At 39.3% G+C, this 19,763-nt stretch overlaps 1 protein-coding gene across 1 annotated transcript in view; it reads right to left on the bottom strand.

Moving 5' to 3' along the window:
• The window catches only part of LOC149077899 (cationic amino acid transporter 2-like), a 36,543-nt gene that overhangs the window by 9,370 nt on the left and 7,410 nt on the right, over positions 1-19,763 (bottom strand). Inside the window, exons 2-4 of the mRNA XM_089241500.1 lie at positions 9,036-9,155; positions 7,392-7,702; positions 5,196-5,333 (exon numbers count right to left, since the gene is read on the bottom strand). Of these exons, the coding sequence (XP_089097626.1) occupies positions 5,196-5,333; positions 7,392-7,702; positions 9,036-9,155 (569 nt within the window). The remainder of the gene's footprint in view (positions 1-5,195; positions 5,334-7,391; positions 7,703-9,035; positions 9,156-19,763) is intronic.

Here is a 19,763-nt window from a genome sequence, read left to right as displayed (position 1 = left end):
TCCTGTACCAGTTCCGAGAGTGAAAATGAAGCGTGTCCCAAAATGAGAAATCTAAACTTTCATACGGTCTCCCTGTCCTCTAACTTCCACTTAGAAAGTTGTTGCCCTGTATCTCCTCAGGCAAAAAAAAAAAATAATCCACGTTTCTAAATGCAGTATCGCTGAGGTATTAGGATTGAAAAAAATCGGAGAAAAGTTGGGAAGGGACAGCATAAATAAGGGGAAAGCAGCGCGTTGTCCGTTAGTTTTTGCTGTTATTTCGTAACCTTTCTCTAATTTTTTTTGAATTAAATATCTCAGTGATTATTGCAGTCGGAAATAGAGAATTTTCTTTGTTGGACTCAGAAAAAAATAGAGGACGGGAGAACGTATAACAATTTGGATTTTTTTTTTGCTACACACTGTATATATTTTCACTCTCAAAACTGATACAGGGTAATTTTTGAACGCCTTTTAAGCATTTTTTAAGATGGAATCATATATATATATATATATATATACAACGGATAGTTGATGAGATGAAGGCCGTATTAGCACTTATAAGACACCCCGTATATGTTAATATGTGTAAATTAATCACAGTCATCAGTTAATACCACGATGGAGAGTGAGATCAGGGGATCAAAAATGGGTCACGGCTGAAATTTTTGTTTGAACCTACTGAAGCAATCGGTGATAAGTTTCCTGAGCAAGTGCAAGCCCCGACTCGATTGATATTTTTTTCAAATTTTTATCGCAAGAGTGCCTCGGTTATTTGGCTGAGATGTCAAATGTTAATGCCGCATAACAGGGATCGAATTTGAAAATTGAGTGGAAAGAAATTCAAAGTTTTTTGGATCGTTTTTGCTAAGTGGCTGTCACGGAATACCAAGTGAAAATGATTACTGGGGTACTTCAGAAGACACGGCAGTACCGATCGTCCCCACTGTTATGCCGAGAAATAAATTTAGAGACATAAAAAGGAACTTCCATTTGATAGATAACTCTTTCTTGCCATCCGGTGATAAGTTGGGCAAAGTTCAACCTATCTATGATGAATTAAATGAGAATTTTATTCAGTTGGAGTTGTTCCATAATAAACTGAGCATCGATGAATCAATGGTACCGTATTACGGTCATCATTCAAGTAAGATGTTTATACGGGAAAAACCGATTCGCTCTGGATTTAAAATTTGGATGATTTGCTCAAACAATGGTTTTCCATATAAAATGGAAATATACGCTGATAAGCAGTCATCAGAGCCTGTGCCTTTAGGCACCAGAGTTGTAAATAACCTTTTATCCGTAGTGATAAATCCCCTACAAGTGGAAGTTGTTTGTTTTTGATAATTTCTTTACATCATATGATTTGCTGAAATCACTTGCAGAGAAAAAGGTAAAGGCAACGGGAACAGTTCGGGGAAATCACACAAAAAACTGTCCTCTGATGCCTTTAAAGGAAATGGAAAAAGTGAAAGGGGATACTTTGACTACTGTACTGATGGTTCGGTAGTATCATGTGTAGACGGAACGACAGCGCAGTGTGGTCGCGGTAGCATCGAATTACACTTCACATCTACCAATTGAATCAGCAAATATATACTCCCATGAAAAAAAGTAGAAAATAAACATATAAAAACCATATCTGATTCATGAATATAATTCTGGACAGGGTGGAGTAGACTTGTTTGGACAGAATGTTGAGCAACTATCGTCCTCAACTCCGCACCAAAAAATGGTGGTGGAATCTGTTCACTAATGCGTTGATCATGGCAGTTTTTGTTGGGATGGCTGTTGCATAAATGTTATCATTAAAAAAGTAGTCAGCTGACTCATTTTGAGTTCCTCAGAGAAGTAACTATGACTCTTCTGCGGCTGCTTCCAAAGAAAGATGGAACAAGACCAGGACACCAAAAATTCATTGTCAACTCGCACTTAGGAAGTGCGATGGCCATTACCTCATAAAATCTTCGCAAGGAACATGTGCGTTGTGCAGTGCGAATGCTAGACTACAATGTAATGAATGCATTGATAGACTGTATTTTGGGTTGCGGCTGAAAAAAGTTGACCTTTCTGAATTTTTGGCCATGGGAAGGACCGCCATCTAGTGACTATGTTGAGACTTTTCAATGTGCGCATTTTAACGAATGTTTTTATGGCATTTGCGAAAGTATTTCGTGCTTTGTTGAGCAAAATGAAAAAAAGATTAGGCATAATTACGTGCTAATTATAAGTTTATTTACTTTATAATTTGTTTTAAAAGTGTTGAATACTTTGTAATATTCCAAGCCGATATTATTCATTCATTCGTGCGTGTGACGACGAGTCCATTAACGTCGTATGAAAGCATAATTGCTTGGTACGTCGAAATGAAAAATGACTTTCTGCTTTTTATGTCCTCTCCAGCCTGCTTAAGCTTTCTTTTCTCCCTAGATTAATAACCCAATGTGGGCAATATTAAACTCTAAGTAGTTTAAAAATAAAACATATACAGCCATGGCGAAAATCGCACTACTAGTCCAGGATGGCTAAGAAATGACTCAGTTTGCACTCAGAAATGCACTGTTTGCCAATTTCAGTCGGAACCCACAGGCCACTATGTCATATTTAGGATGGAGGGGTGTTGAGTGTCGTCACCTCTGTGAGTAAAAATCTCGTTGCAGTTGAATGTAGAGTATGGAATGCAAATGGAACACACACACACGAAACGTAACTTAGATACCATATCTATATTACGACCCACCATAGATACCCTCCGAACGCGTTCTGACATGCCCGAATTGCTGGACATTCACCAGAGGAATGTTTACTATTTGCATGTGCGGTTTTGTGGTAGTGAGTGCAACACAAATAATAAATGCATTTTATACCGGGGAATTTTCGTCACAAAATGGAATTAATGAGATTTATCTCAAAACATTACGAAAAATTGTGATTTTTAAATCATAATTTTTTTCGTAATGTTTTGATAATGACCACCCCACTTACCGCATATGCAACCCGTAAATATTCTTCGGATAAACTTATCAGGAATGAGTGGATGACGGGAATTAGGTGTGTGTATATATGTTACAGCCAAAGTCCGGAGTTGGCCACTTCGTGAACTGGCTAGCTCAGTTGACCCGGTCAATGTCCGAAATTCAGGCTTTCGCAGGGTTTTTTGCCGGCCCCTATATGTCGATCCCCATACATCCCTATGTACGGATCACTAAGATATCCATATTCAGATTTCTTTTATCATTAGGGTTGTCATAATTAATCATAATAATTATGCTTAGCTATGGCTAATTTAAATGGCAAGAGTTGCCACAAAAAATACTCCAAATGGGGCGATGACCCTGAATGATAGGGATCGATCTATAGGGGCAGGCCAAAGCCCGGGGAAAGCCCGAATTTCCGACATTGACCGGGTCAGCTGGGCTGGCCAGTTCACGAAATCGGCAACTTTGGCATATATATATATATATGTGTGTGTGTGTGATGTACGTGTTTTATGTGTTAGAATATATGGTTGCCATCTATCGTCCAGCTCAGTAATGGAAATTTGAGGTATGATACTTATAGCGTTTGTAAAATTCTTTAAATGTTTATGTGCCTGTCACAGACAGACATTTTTCTTGGCGGCTATAATAGCAACTGGGATGTCCACTGTAAGATAGTCGAGATATGACATATGCAAGATTTTTTAAGATATCACAGTAAGTGCGTGCCATCAAAGATCTTCGTCAGTTTCATTTCTCAATGCGAAGTCGTGCCTTCGCTTTATTATGTTAAAACGTATTTAAAGTATCGCATTAAAATTGAATTTTTATTGGTCTCATTGTCACATCAGCAATGGGAAAATTAACAGACACTAATTCGAAATGAATTACCCATGACTACGAAACGTAAAATTATTCGTTTGAGACATTGGACTGAACAGATCAGCCGTCAAGTTATGTCATTATGAATTGTATATCAGTTTCTCTTGCCGATGACAAAATAAAGGGAGCCACGCCCATTCCATTGACGGCTCTGAAATGGCAACACCCAAAATATTGTCAAACAACGACACGTATAAAAAAAAGAGGCGTTGGAAGCTTAAACACGCACGGAAACCGTGAGATCGTTAATAACTAACTTCCTTGTTTTTTTACTTCTAATTCAAATTTGTAATTGTTATTGAAATTTTCAGCAGTAATAATCAAAAAAATGATTATTATTTTTGTTTGGTAATAATTATAGTTTCACACACTCTCATTTTTCGACACTGGAACTACGTTTCCAAATTCTGGGTTTTCAGTAGTAATATTTCAATGGTAGCCGGTCTCTTGAAAGAATATCTCTGCAGAGAGCAACATGCCGTAAACACGAAACTTACATAAGTGTCATACTTACATAGTACAGGGTGGGCAAAAAGTCCGTAGAAAATTTTAAAATTCATAAAAACCGAAAAAATGACCGAAATAAAAAATGGTTTGCAGGGTTAGCATCGCTAGGTGACGGGAATTTTTTTAAGACGGGGGGGGGAACTAAAAAAACAGCCGATAGGTGGCACTGACGTACACAAGCCAAAGAAAAGATACGCAAATAACGAACAAAATGCCTCCAAATCGTTTATTACAGCAGTTTGTGTTCCACATGACCACAACCACAGGGGATAACACATTGCAGGCGCGTCACAAATCCAGCAATGGCAATGCAGCAGGTCCACATACACAGTTTACAATTGTGAACTGATTGTGGATTAGGAGCGCGCGCAAGTTCTTATAAACGTCTCATTTGCATATCTCCACCGAAGTCGCTCGCGCCAGCCCCACCTATCAGCTGTTTTTTTTTTTTGTTTGTTTTCCTGTCAAAAAAAATTCCCGTGACCTAGCGATGCTAACCCTGTAAACCGTTTTCTATTTCGGTTATTTTTCCGGTTTTTATTAATTTTTAAAGTTTCTATGGACTTTTTGCCCACCCTGTATTAATATGTGACTGCTAGAATCGCACAGGAGACCATTTTGTTCTAAACACGAGAACATAATATCGCTTCTTCGCTAAATCGGGAGAATCTAATACTTATCAATTCATCTTCCCAATATTAAAGATTATTAATACGTAATTTGTTTCATGTCAAAAGAACGTCAGATTACTTTGTATCGCGAGAGGAATTTATGAATTATGTATGAAACATAGTATTCAGAGTTATAGCACAGTTCGGGAAAAATATCAATAATTATTATAATTACCCCCGAAGCTCCATGTGGAAAAAATCCAGCACCTGCCGTCCAGTTCTCAACGTCCATGTTGAATGTTGCGATGAATATTATTCCGGAAAGTACAAGAAGGTTCAGTATGACCAGGAAATTGTTTAATGTGCACAGAAGCTGCGATATGAGATTGAAATATTCATATCAAAGCCATTATATATTATCAGAAACTCAACAGTTCGTAACTTCAAAATGTTCAGTTCAATAATAACATTAATAAGAAATAATTAAGCTTCCTGACAGTTGAGTTGTGCGTTCGGACATAGACATACACTTACACTGGAAATATTCACGTTATTATTATAAAAATAATGAAAGATAATAATCTATTAATTATTTACGTGTCTGAATTCAGCGTGGTGGTTTGAAAATTAATTGCACATAAAACAGTGTCGTACATACATTAAAATTGTGCCTATAAATGCTTGAGTAGTGTTGCAACATATGTACATTTATATTGTTTGCCGGCATCATTGCAATACGACCGAATACTATGATCAAAAGGTTTAAAAATCACACTCAAAAACTCAATTTTTTTTGGCATAAAGATCAGTGTTTCTTGATTTGCGAACCGTTTAAATCAGTGATTCCCAACGTGGGCGATGGAATGTTCCAGGGGGGGCAGGTATAAACTACGCGTATAGCATAGGATTCTATGGGTTAAATTGCGTTGGGGGGCGCTGGGAGAAAAAAATTTCTGAAGAAGGGGACGATGGGACAAAAAAGGTTGGGAAACTATGGTTTAAATCATCATTGTCTATGTCATTTTCAAAGCAAGTTGTAAGTCGGGCATTCCACATTCGAGCACTTGCATTTATACCTTAAACGTTTGCTGCGCGAATAAGTCGTTGAAGAAAATAAATCAAAAATATAAAATTATTAATTCAAAATTAAATAAATAAAATTAAATTTATAGCATGCAAAATAATTTGTGGAAATTTTTTATTAGTAATTTGTTTATTTTTCATACGTTAGACTACGGCTTCTGTAATATTCACATGTAGTTAAAGGGCTTGTTGTTAGAACGTGTTAGCTCTATGTTTTCCCGTTGGGGGCAGTGAAGGAGTCAGCCCCCTTTAATTTTCCCCTTTCCTGCCCCAATGCGACGCTAGTGTTAGTTCTGAATATTGAGAAATGCAGGGACTAATTGCTGGAGTTATCTTCGTCTAGCACTAAATCTAGGACTTTATATGTAATTTTTTTCCATAGAGGAAGTGAACTCAAAAAGCTAAAAATGGAGCTAACTCAATCTTGCTGCATTTCTTTCAATTAAAAATGACTGATGTCTCGGTCATAGTTTCGTACGTGACAGTGAGCTGCTAATTAATGACATTATCTAATTCGGTAAAGTGCACAGTGGTCTCCTACGATCGGAAATAGGCATGTGAACCTTGTGCAGCATAATTGTCAATGTTTAAGTTCAAATACAGTGTTTCTTAGAAAATCGCCTGTTTCGAACTGTCGAAATCTATGAAATTTTAGGATTGTGCACAATTATCTGAATAGATGGGGGGGGGGGCAGGAAAACATTCTTTTTTAACCAAAATGGTTTTGAAATTTACTACTAGATAGCATACGGTAAATCGTCAAGTTAATATCCCCACCGAACAGGGTTTCTTCTTCCATATCCACAGTCGTGCGTTGTCACGTTGAACAGTATAATATGCTTTACATGCGGTAAAAATTCAATGGCGTGTGTCAATTGACAAGGTGTTTTTAGACAGCCAGAGAAGCTAAAGATCTCATTCTGCGAAAAAAGCAGGCGAACGTAAATGTGGCTGTTGATTTCAAGTGTCAGAAAAATGGCTTCGCATCGATCGTTTATTCAGCACAAATGGTATATGCCCGTGAGTGCAAGAATTAGCATACGCCACCTCCTGCATGAAAAGGTTTATTTGGTGCTGAATTGTTGAACTTATTTTTTCGTATTTTTCTGTCAATGTGTTTGTAATCTATTCGTCATGATGATTTTTTAGTAGATTGATCATGAATATTTTCCTGTGTAGAGGTCTGAAACAGTCTCCTTAAGGTCTGAATAGGTGAACTTCAATTACAGACAGTATTAGGGATGGATTTAGACACTAATTTTAATAAGAAATCTTCGAATTATCCTGTCTTATTCAGGACATTCCTTAGATGCGAAGATCACTCGAAACACAGATACCCGATTCTCACCTTCATGGATAACAACATCAGAGAACTAGCGGAGACGACCGTTATCACCGAAGGAACATCGACGTATCTGTCTAGACCCGGCATATCGAGTTTACCGATCAGCTGCTGGAAGGCTGTCGACAAGGTCCCGTTCAGAGTCACGTCGATGTATTGTGTGCAGGCTTTAGAGGCCAGAGCGGTCCCGAGAGAATATTCCAGAACCATTCCCCAGCCGATAAGAAACGCGAAGAACTCCCCAGTCGTTGCGTAGGCGTAGACGTACGCTGAGCCACCAGACGGAAATATCGTGGACACCTCAGAATAACATAGACCTGGATAGAATATCAAAAAGTTCGGTTATCGATAGGGTGGACAGAGATGTCATGCATTTTTGTTAATACATGAGAGAATGCACTGTGTCGAAAAAAGTTTTCAGGACATATTTTTGTCTCTAATCTAAAATTAATGAAATTCAAATAGGCTTTCACACAGGTTTTAGGAAGGTTGTGCAAATTTTAGGTTATTCATTAGGCTCTTCAATATCTTAGTTGCTCGAATCTTTTATTATGGAACTACAAACTGTACATACATGTTTTCAGTTTCGAATTCAGTGGACTGTGTCGACAACACGGTCGTAAGTTCGAAGGAATGCGCATTTGACGGTACAGTGGCCTACTTGGTACCCAAATCCAGGGCAGGGGGGTTCCGTTTAAAGTGGTTTTGATATTTTAGATTATTGATAATATATTTTCATTGTCGTATTTCAGCCACCTTACTTCGTTCTTGTGCGGGTCCCGATGTAGCGGTAGCAGACGCACACCTCCTATTGGTGGCTTTGCCCAAACTTGAATACGAATTAACGGCCACGCACAAAGTAATCGTGATAATACTTTTAAGCACTGTAACCTTTCAACAAACTGTATAAGGCTAGCTTATAGATAGTATCTATCAACAGCCTATAGATAGTATCTATCAACAGCATATAGATAGTATCTATCAACAGCCCATAGATAGTATCTATCAACAGCCTATAGATCACATCTTATCTATACGGACTATCGACAACGCCAAGTTGATCCCGTACAGACAGGCAATTTTAGCTAAGACGCCTTGATAATCGAATCTACTCATCGTCATCCATCTGAGAGCGCCTAAACCAAATAAGCGGATAAGCCAGCCTAGGTTTCCAGGAACCTTAATTTAAAATATTTCCATGCAATTCATCACTGTAATGCCCTCGGATTAAGATATTTACAGATGGTTTATGTTTTTAGTGAGACACTTGTGCTATGTCGCAGTTCTTGTCGATGAATTCCGAGATTTGTCCCGGTTTTTCAGTTTCATGATCTGGCCACCCCATTAATATCAGAATATATTCTGAAAACAGAATAGAAATTTTTTTTAATTTTATATTATTAAGAATACGAAAAGTTACATCGGAAAGAATAAATATTCATGTGAAAATTCATTTTGTATCGATGTAATACTAATACATTTCGCTATAATCCCCTTGCTAGGCATACGTGGCCACAGTCTCGGTCGGATGTTGAATATCGGAACACTGAGTATGAAATATTCATGGCAAATCCTCCGAAAGAAAGCGGCAAAATATGTATACATATACACACGAATATGTATAAATATTTATGCTATGTATTTACTGACTTCCGAGGCACGACGTCACCGAAGCCACAATGATCGATATCACCACTGATGGTCCGGCGTAGCCTTTGGCCGCTTCAGGCATCAGCACATAAGCTCCTGTTCCGAGCGTCGTAGCCAATCCTGAAATTATGACATAGTATTTAGAAGAAGGTAATTATGCATTGAACTATACATAAAGGGGCTTATACGCTAATTATGTAGCGCGTTACTTTATATTCTACTAGCTTTTCTCTTCGCAACATCTTGTTTATTTCATCCCACTTCATCAGAGGGCTATGAAAAGTGACATGTGAAAGCATCAGCTTACTACTGACGAATTTTACAATAATAAAGCAACAAAAAACAAATTTTGCAATAATAAAGCACAAACAAACAACAAAAATCTACTTCATTCATCAAGTACCCCCAGAAAACTTCCCCCATGGGGGTCCCCAGACTGGAACCCTGGTGGACCACGAAAAGTTTTCATTTGTACTCATTTTACCAACAAATAAATACCAGCTCCCCACAATCCAGGATCGGCGACCCAATTCACAGAATTTTAGCGGGGGGCCCCCCCAGACTGAATTAATCTCGGGTTTCCACCATTGCAAATTTTGCAGTGTAAAACAACAAAAAAAGCAATGCGATTTATCTTGTCCCCAAAATGAAATCTTAAACTTCCACATAGGGCTCCCGACCTGGAAGCTTGTCGGACTCCAACCCCCCCCCCCCCATCCCCCGTGAGGGCCACGAAAAATTTCCATTTTTATTCATTTTACCAACGAATAAAATTCAGGGCCCCAATTCGCATACTTTTAGTTTGGCCACAGAGTGGCTTTATCTCTACACTCAGCCCCCCCCCCCTCATCCGGAGTATTGGCTAAAATTGAGAATGGTCGGTAGAGACTGGGCGCGCAGTGCACGGTATGAAACGATATGAAATGGCTTTATCTCGGGCTAGCGATGTTGGAAATTTTTGAGATTAGTCCAGGGGGCCTCCGAAATAAAACCTGTCAACTTTTCCATGGGGGCTCGGACCCCCCCCCCTCAGAGTCCCCCCCTCCCCCACGAGGGCCACGAAACATATTCAATTTGATTATTTTTACAGCGAATAAAATCCAGGACCCCCCACATCCAGTAGCAAGGGTCCAATACGCAGATTTTTTAGTGGGGGAACCCAGACTGGATTTATTTCGGGCTTCCGCTGTTGCAAATTCTACAATGTTAAACAACAGAAAACAGTAAGATTCATCCAGTGCCCCCAGAATGAAATCAACTTCCACATGGGGCTATATTATATCCTATGATACGAGAGTACGCTTAGGTCATTTTTCCGAGGACTTGATTGTAAAATAACTTCATTAATTTATTTTATCTGATATGTGCTATTTCATGAAACTGATGCTTAAAACTGTTGTGAAGATTATTTTTGAAGAATGGAGACATTCATATTAAGCTTCTTTGTAAAGGTATAACGTAAAGCATATATTTTTAAAGTTTTATCAATGTTTGAAGATCGACTGTTATCTATAGCGATGTTTAAACATCCTTTGCTACCTTTACCATTGTTTGGACATTTGCTTCTATGACTGTTGTCTTTAACACTGTTGGGACATTTTATTAAATGATTGTTATCAAGAGCATTGCTCGAACATTTTGTGAAACAATCGGTACCCGTAACATCGATTGAATATCTGTTGTTACCCAAAGCATAGTCTCAACATCAGTTGTTGATTAAATGATTTTTCGACAACCACACAATTATGTAATGCAGCATCGGTCGAACAGTCATTGTTTAACAAATGATTATTCGATTAATTATAGCATAGTTTGAATAACACATTTAATTTGACCATCCTTTGTTAACCATAACATTATTTGAACCTCCATTCTTACTTGTGTGATTGTTTGAATACTTATTACAATTGTAGCATTGTTTGAATAATAGCCATTGTTGATTGTAACATTGTTTGTATAGTCATTGTTAATTATCATTGTTAATCAACAATCACTTTCGGAATGTTTACTTAAGTTACAGCAATACATTTCAGGCGTACATATGCCTTTACAATGGTTTGTCACTTTAATGCTGCCAGTATAATAGTTTACATGCCTTTATAATGGTTTGCCACTTTTTCAATCTCCCAGTAATTGCGGAAAACCCGGGTAGCGCCGGGTATTATAGCTAGTAACATATATGTTAATATCGTTATATAAGAATTGAAAAACAAAAGTCACTTGTCCCACGGACCAGTGAATACGTGAATCTACTGATCCGCAGACATCAAGAGTGGTCCCTAAACGAAAAATATCTTCTGAATAATAATTCATTTTCCTAAATATATTGCCACTAGCTATAATACCCGGTTTTTCTTAAATTTCTGTGGGAGGATTGATAGTGTGGCAAATCATTATAAAGGAATAGACTATTATACATAACATTGGCAATATTGAAGAAGTGACAAGTCATTGTATTGAAACGCATTGCTAGGTAACCACGGTCACCTGTCGGGCAACAATGATTTCTCGGCCTCAACAATCACTTTCGGAATGTTTACTCTGGTAACCGTGGTTCCCTAGCAATGAGTTTGGGAACTACGGTTACCAGATTAAACATTCCGAAAGTGATTGTTGAGGTCGAGGAACTATTGTTGCCCGACAGTTTTTCGCCTATGTCGGGCATTTTCCAGCTCTATCATTTTGGGCAAATGCCCCATTTCAGGAATTTTCCCCAGCTCTCACAAACTTTTAAACCTTTTTTTAACCCTTTTAAATAAGTAGCCTATCGCTCAAGTCGTTTGGTATATATGGTAAATTTGACGACGATAGGTCTAAAATTATAGATTTGTATAGAGAACATTCACAAACCCACAGACAGAAAATGAATTATATATATATTTAGAAGAGTGATATACCACCAAGGTGTGCAAAACGCCATAAAAAACAAATATGGCTATAATCAAACCTGATGACGAAACCACCGATAAACAAGTGTGGAGGTTTGAAGAGGCATTCCTTTCTAAATTACATTTACAGAAAGTATTTTGCAAAAGATATTTTCTACTAAGAAAGTAAAATATACTGAATACTTTTTTGCTAAAATTCAAACAGCAACATTAATTACGAAATAATTAAAACAAAATATCTTCACATTAAATACACGTGTTTTTTTTTAGCATATTCAGCAAAGAATGACATTTACTGGCGAAGTTTCTCGCTACTCATCCCGTGGACCACCACAAATACAAAAATGATGGCAATTATGTAGGAAAATGATGCACGAAAACTCTGTTGTAGACATTTAGTGTAGATAAAATTATTTCGAACAAATAGCAGTCGTTGTATTTTTACTTGCGAACAACCCGTCGTATTATAGCGAATTCATTTTGCGACATATCAGATAAAAAGAAGAATAAGACATTGCTCCATAAAACAAAATACTTCAATTGCGCCGCATTTAAACCTTTAATTTATCTCTTAAACTTCACACATTTTCATCTGATATCTAGTCACAAAATCAGCCATGTTTAATTTTTAATATGACATGAATGTCGCTCTCCACTTGTTAATACAAGATATACAGAAGACTGGATGTTGTGAAGATATTTATTATTTGAGATGTTAATTTTTTAAGGAAGGAAAAAACTCATCTCTGCCTCTACCGGGAGTCGAACCCGGGTCCCTCGATTGCCGGACGAGTGCTCTGACCACTAAGCTACAGAGGAGATAGAGATTTTCCTTCGCTAGAGCGTATATATGCCGAACGGAACCGTGCAATGGACGGTGAAACCGATCAGGTTTCAAATAATAAATATCTTCACAACATCCAGTCTTCTGTATATCTTGTAATTTTTAATAATTTATTTTCATCATTAACCCTCACCCCCGTTAAATAAAAAGGAAGGGGGGGGGGGAATAGGTCACTCACCACACACCAAACAAACCGCTTGGCAATCTATATGGACATCTATGATTTAACGAAACGATGAACCTCTCCGCTAATTATAGGAACATACAGATGACTGGATACCGAGCGAAGATAGTTAAAAAGTCGTATTCCTTCTACGGGCAATCGAACTCCACCAATATGACACTTTGGAGCGCGCGCCTGGAAAGTGCCATGTTGGTGGGGTTTGATTGCCCACAGAGGAATGTGACTTTTCTTTCCAATTATTTTCGCTTGGTACCTGTTCATCTGTTCTTCTACAAGAACTTATACACTTCGTATCTCCGATTTAACTTGACTCGAAGTTCACACGTGCCCTTATCTTAACTCAGTGCCCTCACACTGTAGGAGCGACTTAACCATGACATGGCTTTTCGGCGAGTGTGTGAGTTCTCCCTCCCACAAGGAACATCGAGAGTTAATTGAACAAAAGACACCTGCCATCCAGCTGCGCTTATGATAGGTTCAAAGTTGAAAGAAAAAAAATCAAAAGGCATGTTAAACGTGACGCATGGGTGGAGATATGGAGGGGGGGGGGCATGAGGGACATTGCCCCACAGCGTCAAAGGCGGGGTCGACTGATCTAATGTATATACATGTATATATGAACTGACATCATCATAATCTTGCCCCCACAGCAATAATGACCATGCCCCCCCCCCAAACTTCCAAGTCTCCGCCTATGGCGTGACGTCTTCTGTCATTGATCGGTGATGGAGACGTAACTGCGCTGTAGAAAGTTATACGTATCTGTTATAGTAAAATGAACGAGCTGTAGGATTACTAAGAGAGGGAAAGAAACCCAGAGCATTGCGACCTTCTGATTTATAAATTTATGAAGTTGTGTGTGGAATTTTTAGAATGAATCGTTAAGGGAGGGTATATTACAATATGATATATTATATCATGATCATATGACAATACATTCATCACCCAACCAACAAAACGTCTCTTTATCGCATTTATTCAATGTGTGGGGGCCCTGATAACTGCTCTATTCCAGACCCCAACTAGTAAAAACCGTACCCTATACATCTGAATAACGAACAATAATTGATATTTATAGCTCACGGGTAATGTAAAGACCAGTGCAGTGTTTCAGGTGAAACCTACTGCGCAATAGTAAAGAGATTACGGTATTTTTTTTTTATTTCATCCCCTCACTCTCTTGCCAAAATCGATTGTTCGTTTCTGTCGCGTGTACAGAAATGTTTAACAACGAGTAAAAAAAAACAAGTTCTTTTGAAAAAGATAAATAAAGAACTTTCTTTTCTTTTCTCTCGGAAACAAAACACACGCGGCAGAAAACGAAATTGTCGTAAATTAGTGCAGCGCCTACGACTGTTTACTCAACTAATTGGGGGACTCCACGTCGTGGGCGTTTCTCTAAAGGCCTTCCATTTTCAACGCCCGAGAGACGCACGAAAGTATCATTCCGTTTCCAGAGACGCTGCGGACGTACGTGTTGTATGGCGTATGTACGTGTTCGAGTGTCTCTCTCTCCTTGCATTGGTTTTTAACGAGAATTTCTTTGGAGCAATTCATGTTAATGATGCCTCTTTCTCTCGCTTCTCAGATTCCTTTCCGCCCATTAAAATAGATGCTTTCTAGTAACAAGAGACTAATTGATTCAACATCGATCACCCGAAAAGTCATAAAAGGTTATTTTACGAAAATTACTCTCTCTGGCATACTTGATTGAAAATAGGTAAAATTTGAGCATTTTCTATGTTAAATAACACGATGATACTGCCCATAAAATCCGTCGTTATCGGTCTCGCGAACTGACCGGCCAAACCTAGAAGCAGTCTAAGTTTTTGTCAATTTCAGACTTTATATTTCGAGCTATCGATGGATCTCTTGTCCATATTTCTATCCGTGATCGCGATGATTGCGTGATTTGGGTGAAACCCAACGTTTACCATGTATTCGGTGGTCACATGCCCCGTATTTTACTGTATTTTTTCGTAGTTTTGGCCGTCTTGACGTTTTAGGTCCGAATTTTTCCTGTATTTTCAATTAGCATTGCTTGAATTTTTGTTCTTTATGGAGTCGAAGATCAAGATTATTTCAATAACTTATGATTTATATTATGATGATTATGACTAAAGGCCGCTACACACTACGCTGACGTGATGTGGGACCACGTCACGTCAGATTCAAGTCGAATTCTGATTCGTGGGAATTCTGTGACGAGGGCATGTCATTCCTACGTCACAGAATTCTCACAAATCAGATTTTGACGTCAATCTGACGTTATGTGGGACCACGTCACGTCAGCGTATTGTGTAGCGGCCTTGATTCAGTTCACATATTTGTTACGTTAGAATTTTTTCTACTGTTAAATACATTTTAATACCTTTTGCACTTACTTTCCCGTCATTAGCGATACCTGGAAACTTTCCTTATGTTCGATTTGGAATCCCAATTCCCCGTATTTTTCTCGATGAAATAAGGCAGCCTACTCAAAACCACTGAGCAAATACACATCAATCTCATCAGCTCAACCCGGTGCTCTTGGCAAAATTTGGCGACATTCACTTCGAAAAACGTTTACTTATGTGTTACACAACACCCTGGTCTCTCTCTCTATCGCCACACGCACACATACAATTTAGTATAATTTTTTTATTACGGAAGAAGGGTTGTGTTAGAATTGATTATACTGTAAGTAAGTATGCATTAATGTAAGTTCCGTGCACGTGTGTGCTATCATCTTTTTTCTAAAGACGAAACTGGCATGAATAAACATACAGGTGTTCTGTTAATGGAAGGACAAACTCAGAGGGTTGTTAGTAGACATCAAAAAGAACAAAAATTTGCAATGGAACATGGTGTCGCAAACCACTTTGAGAGGGTGAAAATCGCGAAAAACGCATGCAGGTTCCGACGTCACGCTGGAACGACAAAAAAGTACAATAATAACTACGAAAAGATTTATTTGATCAATTATTACAAGAGTTGGTGGAAGTGGCGGCCGCTGACGTCATTGCAGAGCCTGCAACGACGTAAAAAGTCGGTGAAAAGTAGTATGGTGCGAACTACGGCACATCGGATATTGCTGTTGGTACATCGGCTGTGCTAAGCGCCCATTGCCATCTGCTCGACCGTAAATCAGATGCATATCAGCGTATTCCTCGTTCGTATAGTCAGCCATCACGATACTCATTGAAACAGACATCTAACTGCTACAAGTGCGTACTATCACAATAGCGCTGATTTACGTCTTCCGCAGCGCGTGATCCTACCCCAGCGCATGCGTTTCACGACGCTGCTTATGTCGGATATGTTGAGCGAACCCACGAACGAATTCAGCGATCGACTGACGTCGATCATTTTTCGTCTCCTCTGGACTCAGACCCTGCATGCGTTCTTCTCGATTTGCACCTTCTGGTCGTGGTTTGCGACATTATGCTCCATTGCAATTTTTATTTCCTCTTGATGCCTACTAACAACCCTCTGAGTTTGTCGGTCCATTAACAGAACACCCTGTATTTATGAGTGCAATTGAAATGTTATAAGGTCTGTTGCTCTCGAGGTTTTTTCAAAGAAGGTATCAACTCGCTCCGAAGATAAAGAAAAAAACAAAAAACACAGGAAAAAACCACTTCAGCCAATAGACAATGTTTTATATCTTGAATAATTTCAAGAGAATTCTCTACTTTGAAGAGAGGGCGTAATGAACACACAGTTCAAACGGTGTGATTAACACGTGAAGTACACTGAAACATTTTTTTTACTTCTTGGAAGCTGTCAATCTATTAGACACTTTTTTCAAAAATCCGCAAATTTCTTCTACCCAGGCTAACTGCGTAGGGTGGTTTAGTGTTCGAAAGGAGTGATTGTGTGTGTGCACTATTCCTCGAAAATGTTTCGCACGTCAATTTTTACAGCTTGAACAAAATGGATCGTTGCTGATTATCATATTCTCTTCCCTTTATTAATTTACATTATATATTATATATATATACTAGGGGGGCGCTGCCCCCCTGCCGCCTTTGGCGGCCAAACCCCCCCCCCCCACTTCTCTTCACAACATATCTTGTTTATTTCATCCCACTTCATCAGCGTGCTATGGAAAGGGACGCGTGAAAGCACCAGCTTACTGAAGAAGCGAATTTTAATAAAAATAATAATAAAGCAACAAAAAACAAATGAGATTCATCAAGCACCCCCAGAAACTGGGGCCCCAGATTCAATTCGCTGAATTTTAGTGGGGCCCACACTGGATATATCTCGGGCTACCGATGTGTTGCAAATTTTACAATGTTAAACAACAAAAATCAATGCGATACATCCAGGGGCCCGGAATTATAACCTATCAACATTCCCATGGAGCACTGACCTGGAAGCTTGTCGGGCACCCCCTGTGAGGGGCCACGGAAATTTTTCATTTTTATCAATTTTACAACGAATAAAATCCAGGGCCTCACATACAGTAGCGGGGACACAATATGCAGATTTTTTGGTGGGGAATCCAGACTGAATTTATCTCGGTCTTCCGCTGTTGCAAATTGTATAATGTTGAAAAACAAAAAGAATCAGATTCATCCAGAGCCCCAAAATGAAACCTGTAAACATGGGGCCTCCGACTTGGAAGCTTGTCGGTCATCCCCCGCTGCGATTGCCATGAAACATTTTCATTTGTATTCGTTTTACCAACGAATAAAAGCGAGGGCCTCAACCAATTACCCGGGACACCAATTCGCATACTTTTAGTGGGGCCCCAGACTGGCTTTATCTCGGGATTCCGCTGTTGCAAATTCTATAATTTACACTATAAATACATATACACTATATATATACACACTATATACATATACACTACTACTTTATACACTATAAATTAACCACAGAGGGGCCCTGAAAAGCTGGTATGGGGGCTTGCCATCTAAATTCCAGCCTAAGGGCCCTGCTGTAGGATATGGGAGCCTCTCGGTACATGCACATAACATGGTCCCGATGGGTCAAATGGGTCCCAATATGTGCTAGAGTTAAATGAATACTTGACCCAAAATCGTAACCGACTTCCGTAACACAAAAACGTAACAGATTTCCGTCACTCAAAAACTTCACCCACTTCCGTCACTCGGTTGCTTAGCAACAGGCCCTTTTCGAGTTTGTGATTTTATATTATAGAGTTATTTATTTATATATAAACTATATAGTTTATATAGTTATATATAGTTTATAGTTATAATTATAACGTTAACATTTTATCAACAACCGTAACGTATAATTTGAGTTGAAAGTTAAACGAAACGTAGATGAAGTTTGCATTAATTATGGAGATAAATCTCTCTCTCTGTGCTACTCACACGCGTGCAGGATGTCGCGAATAGTTTCTGCTTTCTCGCGCATCACAAACTTTTGCACACTGCACGCATGTTTTCAAACAGCACATTCGAAAAAGGGTTCGATATTTTTCTTCTTCTCATCGCCAACACTGCTTCGGTGATAATTCGCTCGTCTCCGCAAGCACCAAGATGACGCTCCACCGTGATTTCTAATACTTGACCCTACAAGTGCACCTCTCGTCCATATTCCTCGGCGTAACTTCAAACGAATTGGTACGTGCTGGAATGAGCGTGTAGTGAACCTGACGTGAAGTTTGTTTCTGTGTACCACTTGTTATGTGTGTGTGTGTGTGTGTGTAGCACTGCCATTTTATTTAGTTTTTCCCGAGTGAAGTGCAATGATTGAATCGTTGTAGGCCTATTGCTCTCCGTGACGAGACAACAGGGAACCGTAGAAAACCAGCTGCAGCCGACCACCACTGTGGTGACGGTGGGGTTCGAACCCGGGTCGTCGCGATGCGAGTCTGCCACTATGACACCTTTGAGCTTTGAAGACCGGAAGCACCCCACTTTCCACCTCGGAGAGATATCGATATTCCCGAAGGATGGGTGTATGTATCCGAAAGTTTTATTAAAATCAAAGAAACGTAGTCACACATCAGACGAAGGCGACGAAATATAACGTAAATAAAAAATTGATACAATCGTCTTGAAACATCAGCAATCGTCAATCTGGAATCGTGTAATTCATAAATAAATATATAAACAATTTAAGCCAATGGCCAATCAAAATTATTAACAGGATTAAATCGAATAAATCACACTTGAAACGCCCTTGTCGTCGATAATCCAATCCGTCTCTACAGGTGAACGCACTTAGACCTTCCCATTCACCGGCCAATTCTGGGCTCTTGGCGGTTCGAACTCGTCATCGCCCCCACCGCTCAGACGTGCACTGCCAGTCTTCTTAGTATGTACGCGGTGTAAGTTGTTATGCCCACTCGACCACCACAGCGGCCCACCCACCACACTATCTACGAGATGACCGCGAGTTACCCTAAAAAGGTTCTTGGACTCATGCTGGACTCGCACAGTGGGGATCCAGAATCGCACTCCATTGACGGCACAGTCTGGCGGTCGTCAGAAGTTAATTTCTGCGATTTTTCAATTGCAACGGGCAAACATGAGCCTTTTTGCTACTTGAAAAAAAGTCTTTCTGTAAGAGCGGAAGACCTACAACACTATAGTTATACATTAAAATCCGAGCACTTCCAATTTTCACTTCAAAATATGGAAGGCGGATGGCAGCACCCGTAAAACACGAAATCGCGCCAGAGTATCCGGGCAATAAGCAATGCACAAAGGCGCTATCGCCCATGATAATTTTATTTTGGTTTAATAAAACATCCTGGGAACTTTTGGAGTCGGGCTGCGGGGGTTGGTCCCGTCAGCCGCCGTTCGGGTCTGTAGGCCCGTTGCCGGGGTTCCGCGAGGTGGGGGGAG

Source organism: Pholcus phalangioides, unplaced genomic scaffold, assembly GCF_987345545.1.
Source record: "Pholcus phalangioides strain wild (caught in Gottingen) unplaced genomic scaffold, Ppha-v1.0 ptg000014l_1, whole genome shotgun sequence".
Classification (NCBI taxonomy): domain Eukaryota; kingdom Metazoa; phylum Arthropoda; class Arachnida; order Araneae; family Pholcidae; genus Pholcus; species Pholcus phalangioides.
Note: the sequence above shows the minus strand (reverse complement) of the source record. Positions and strands in the feature narration are given on the sequence as shown.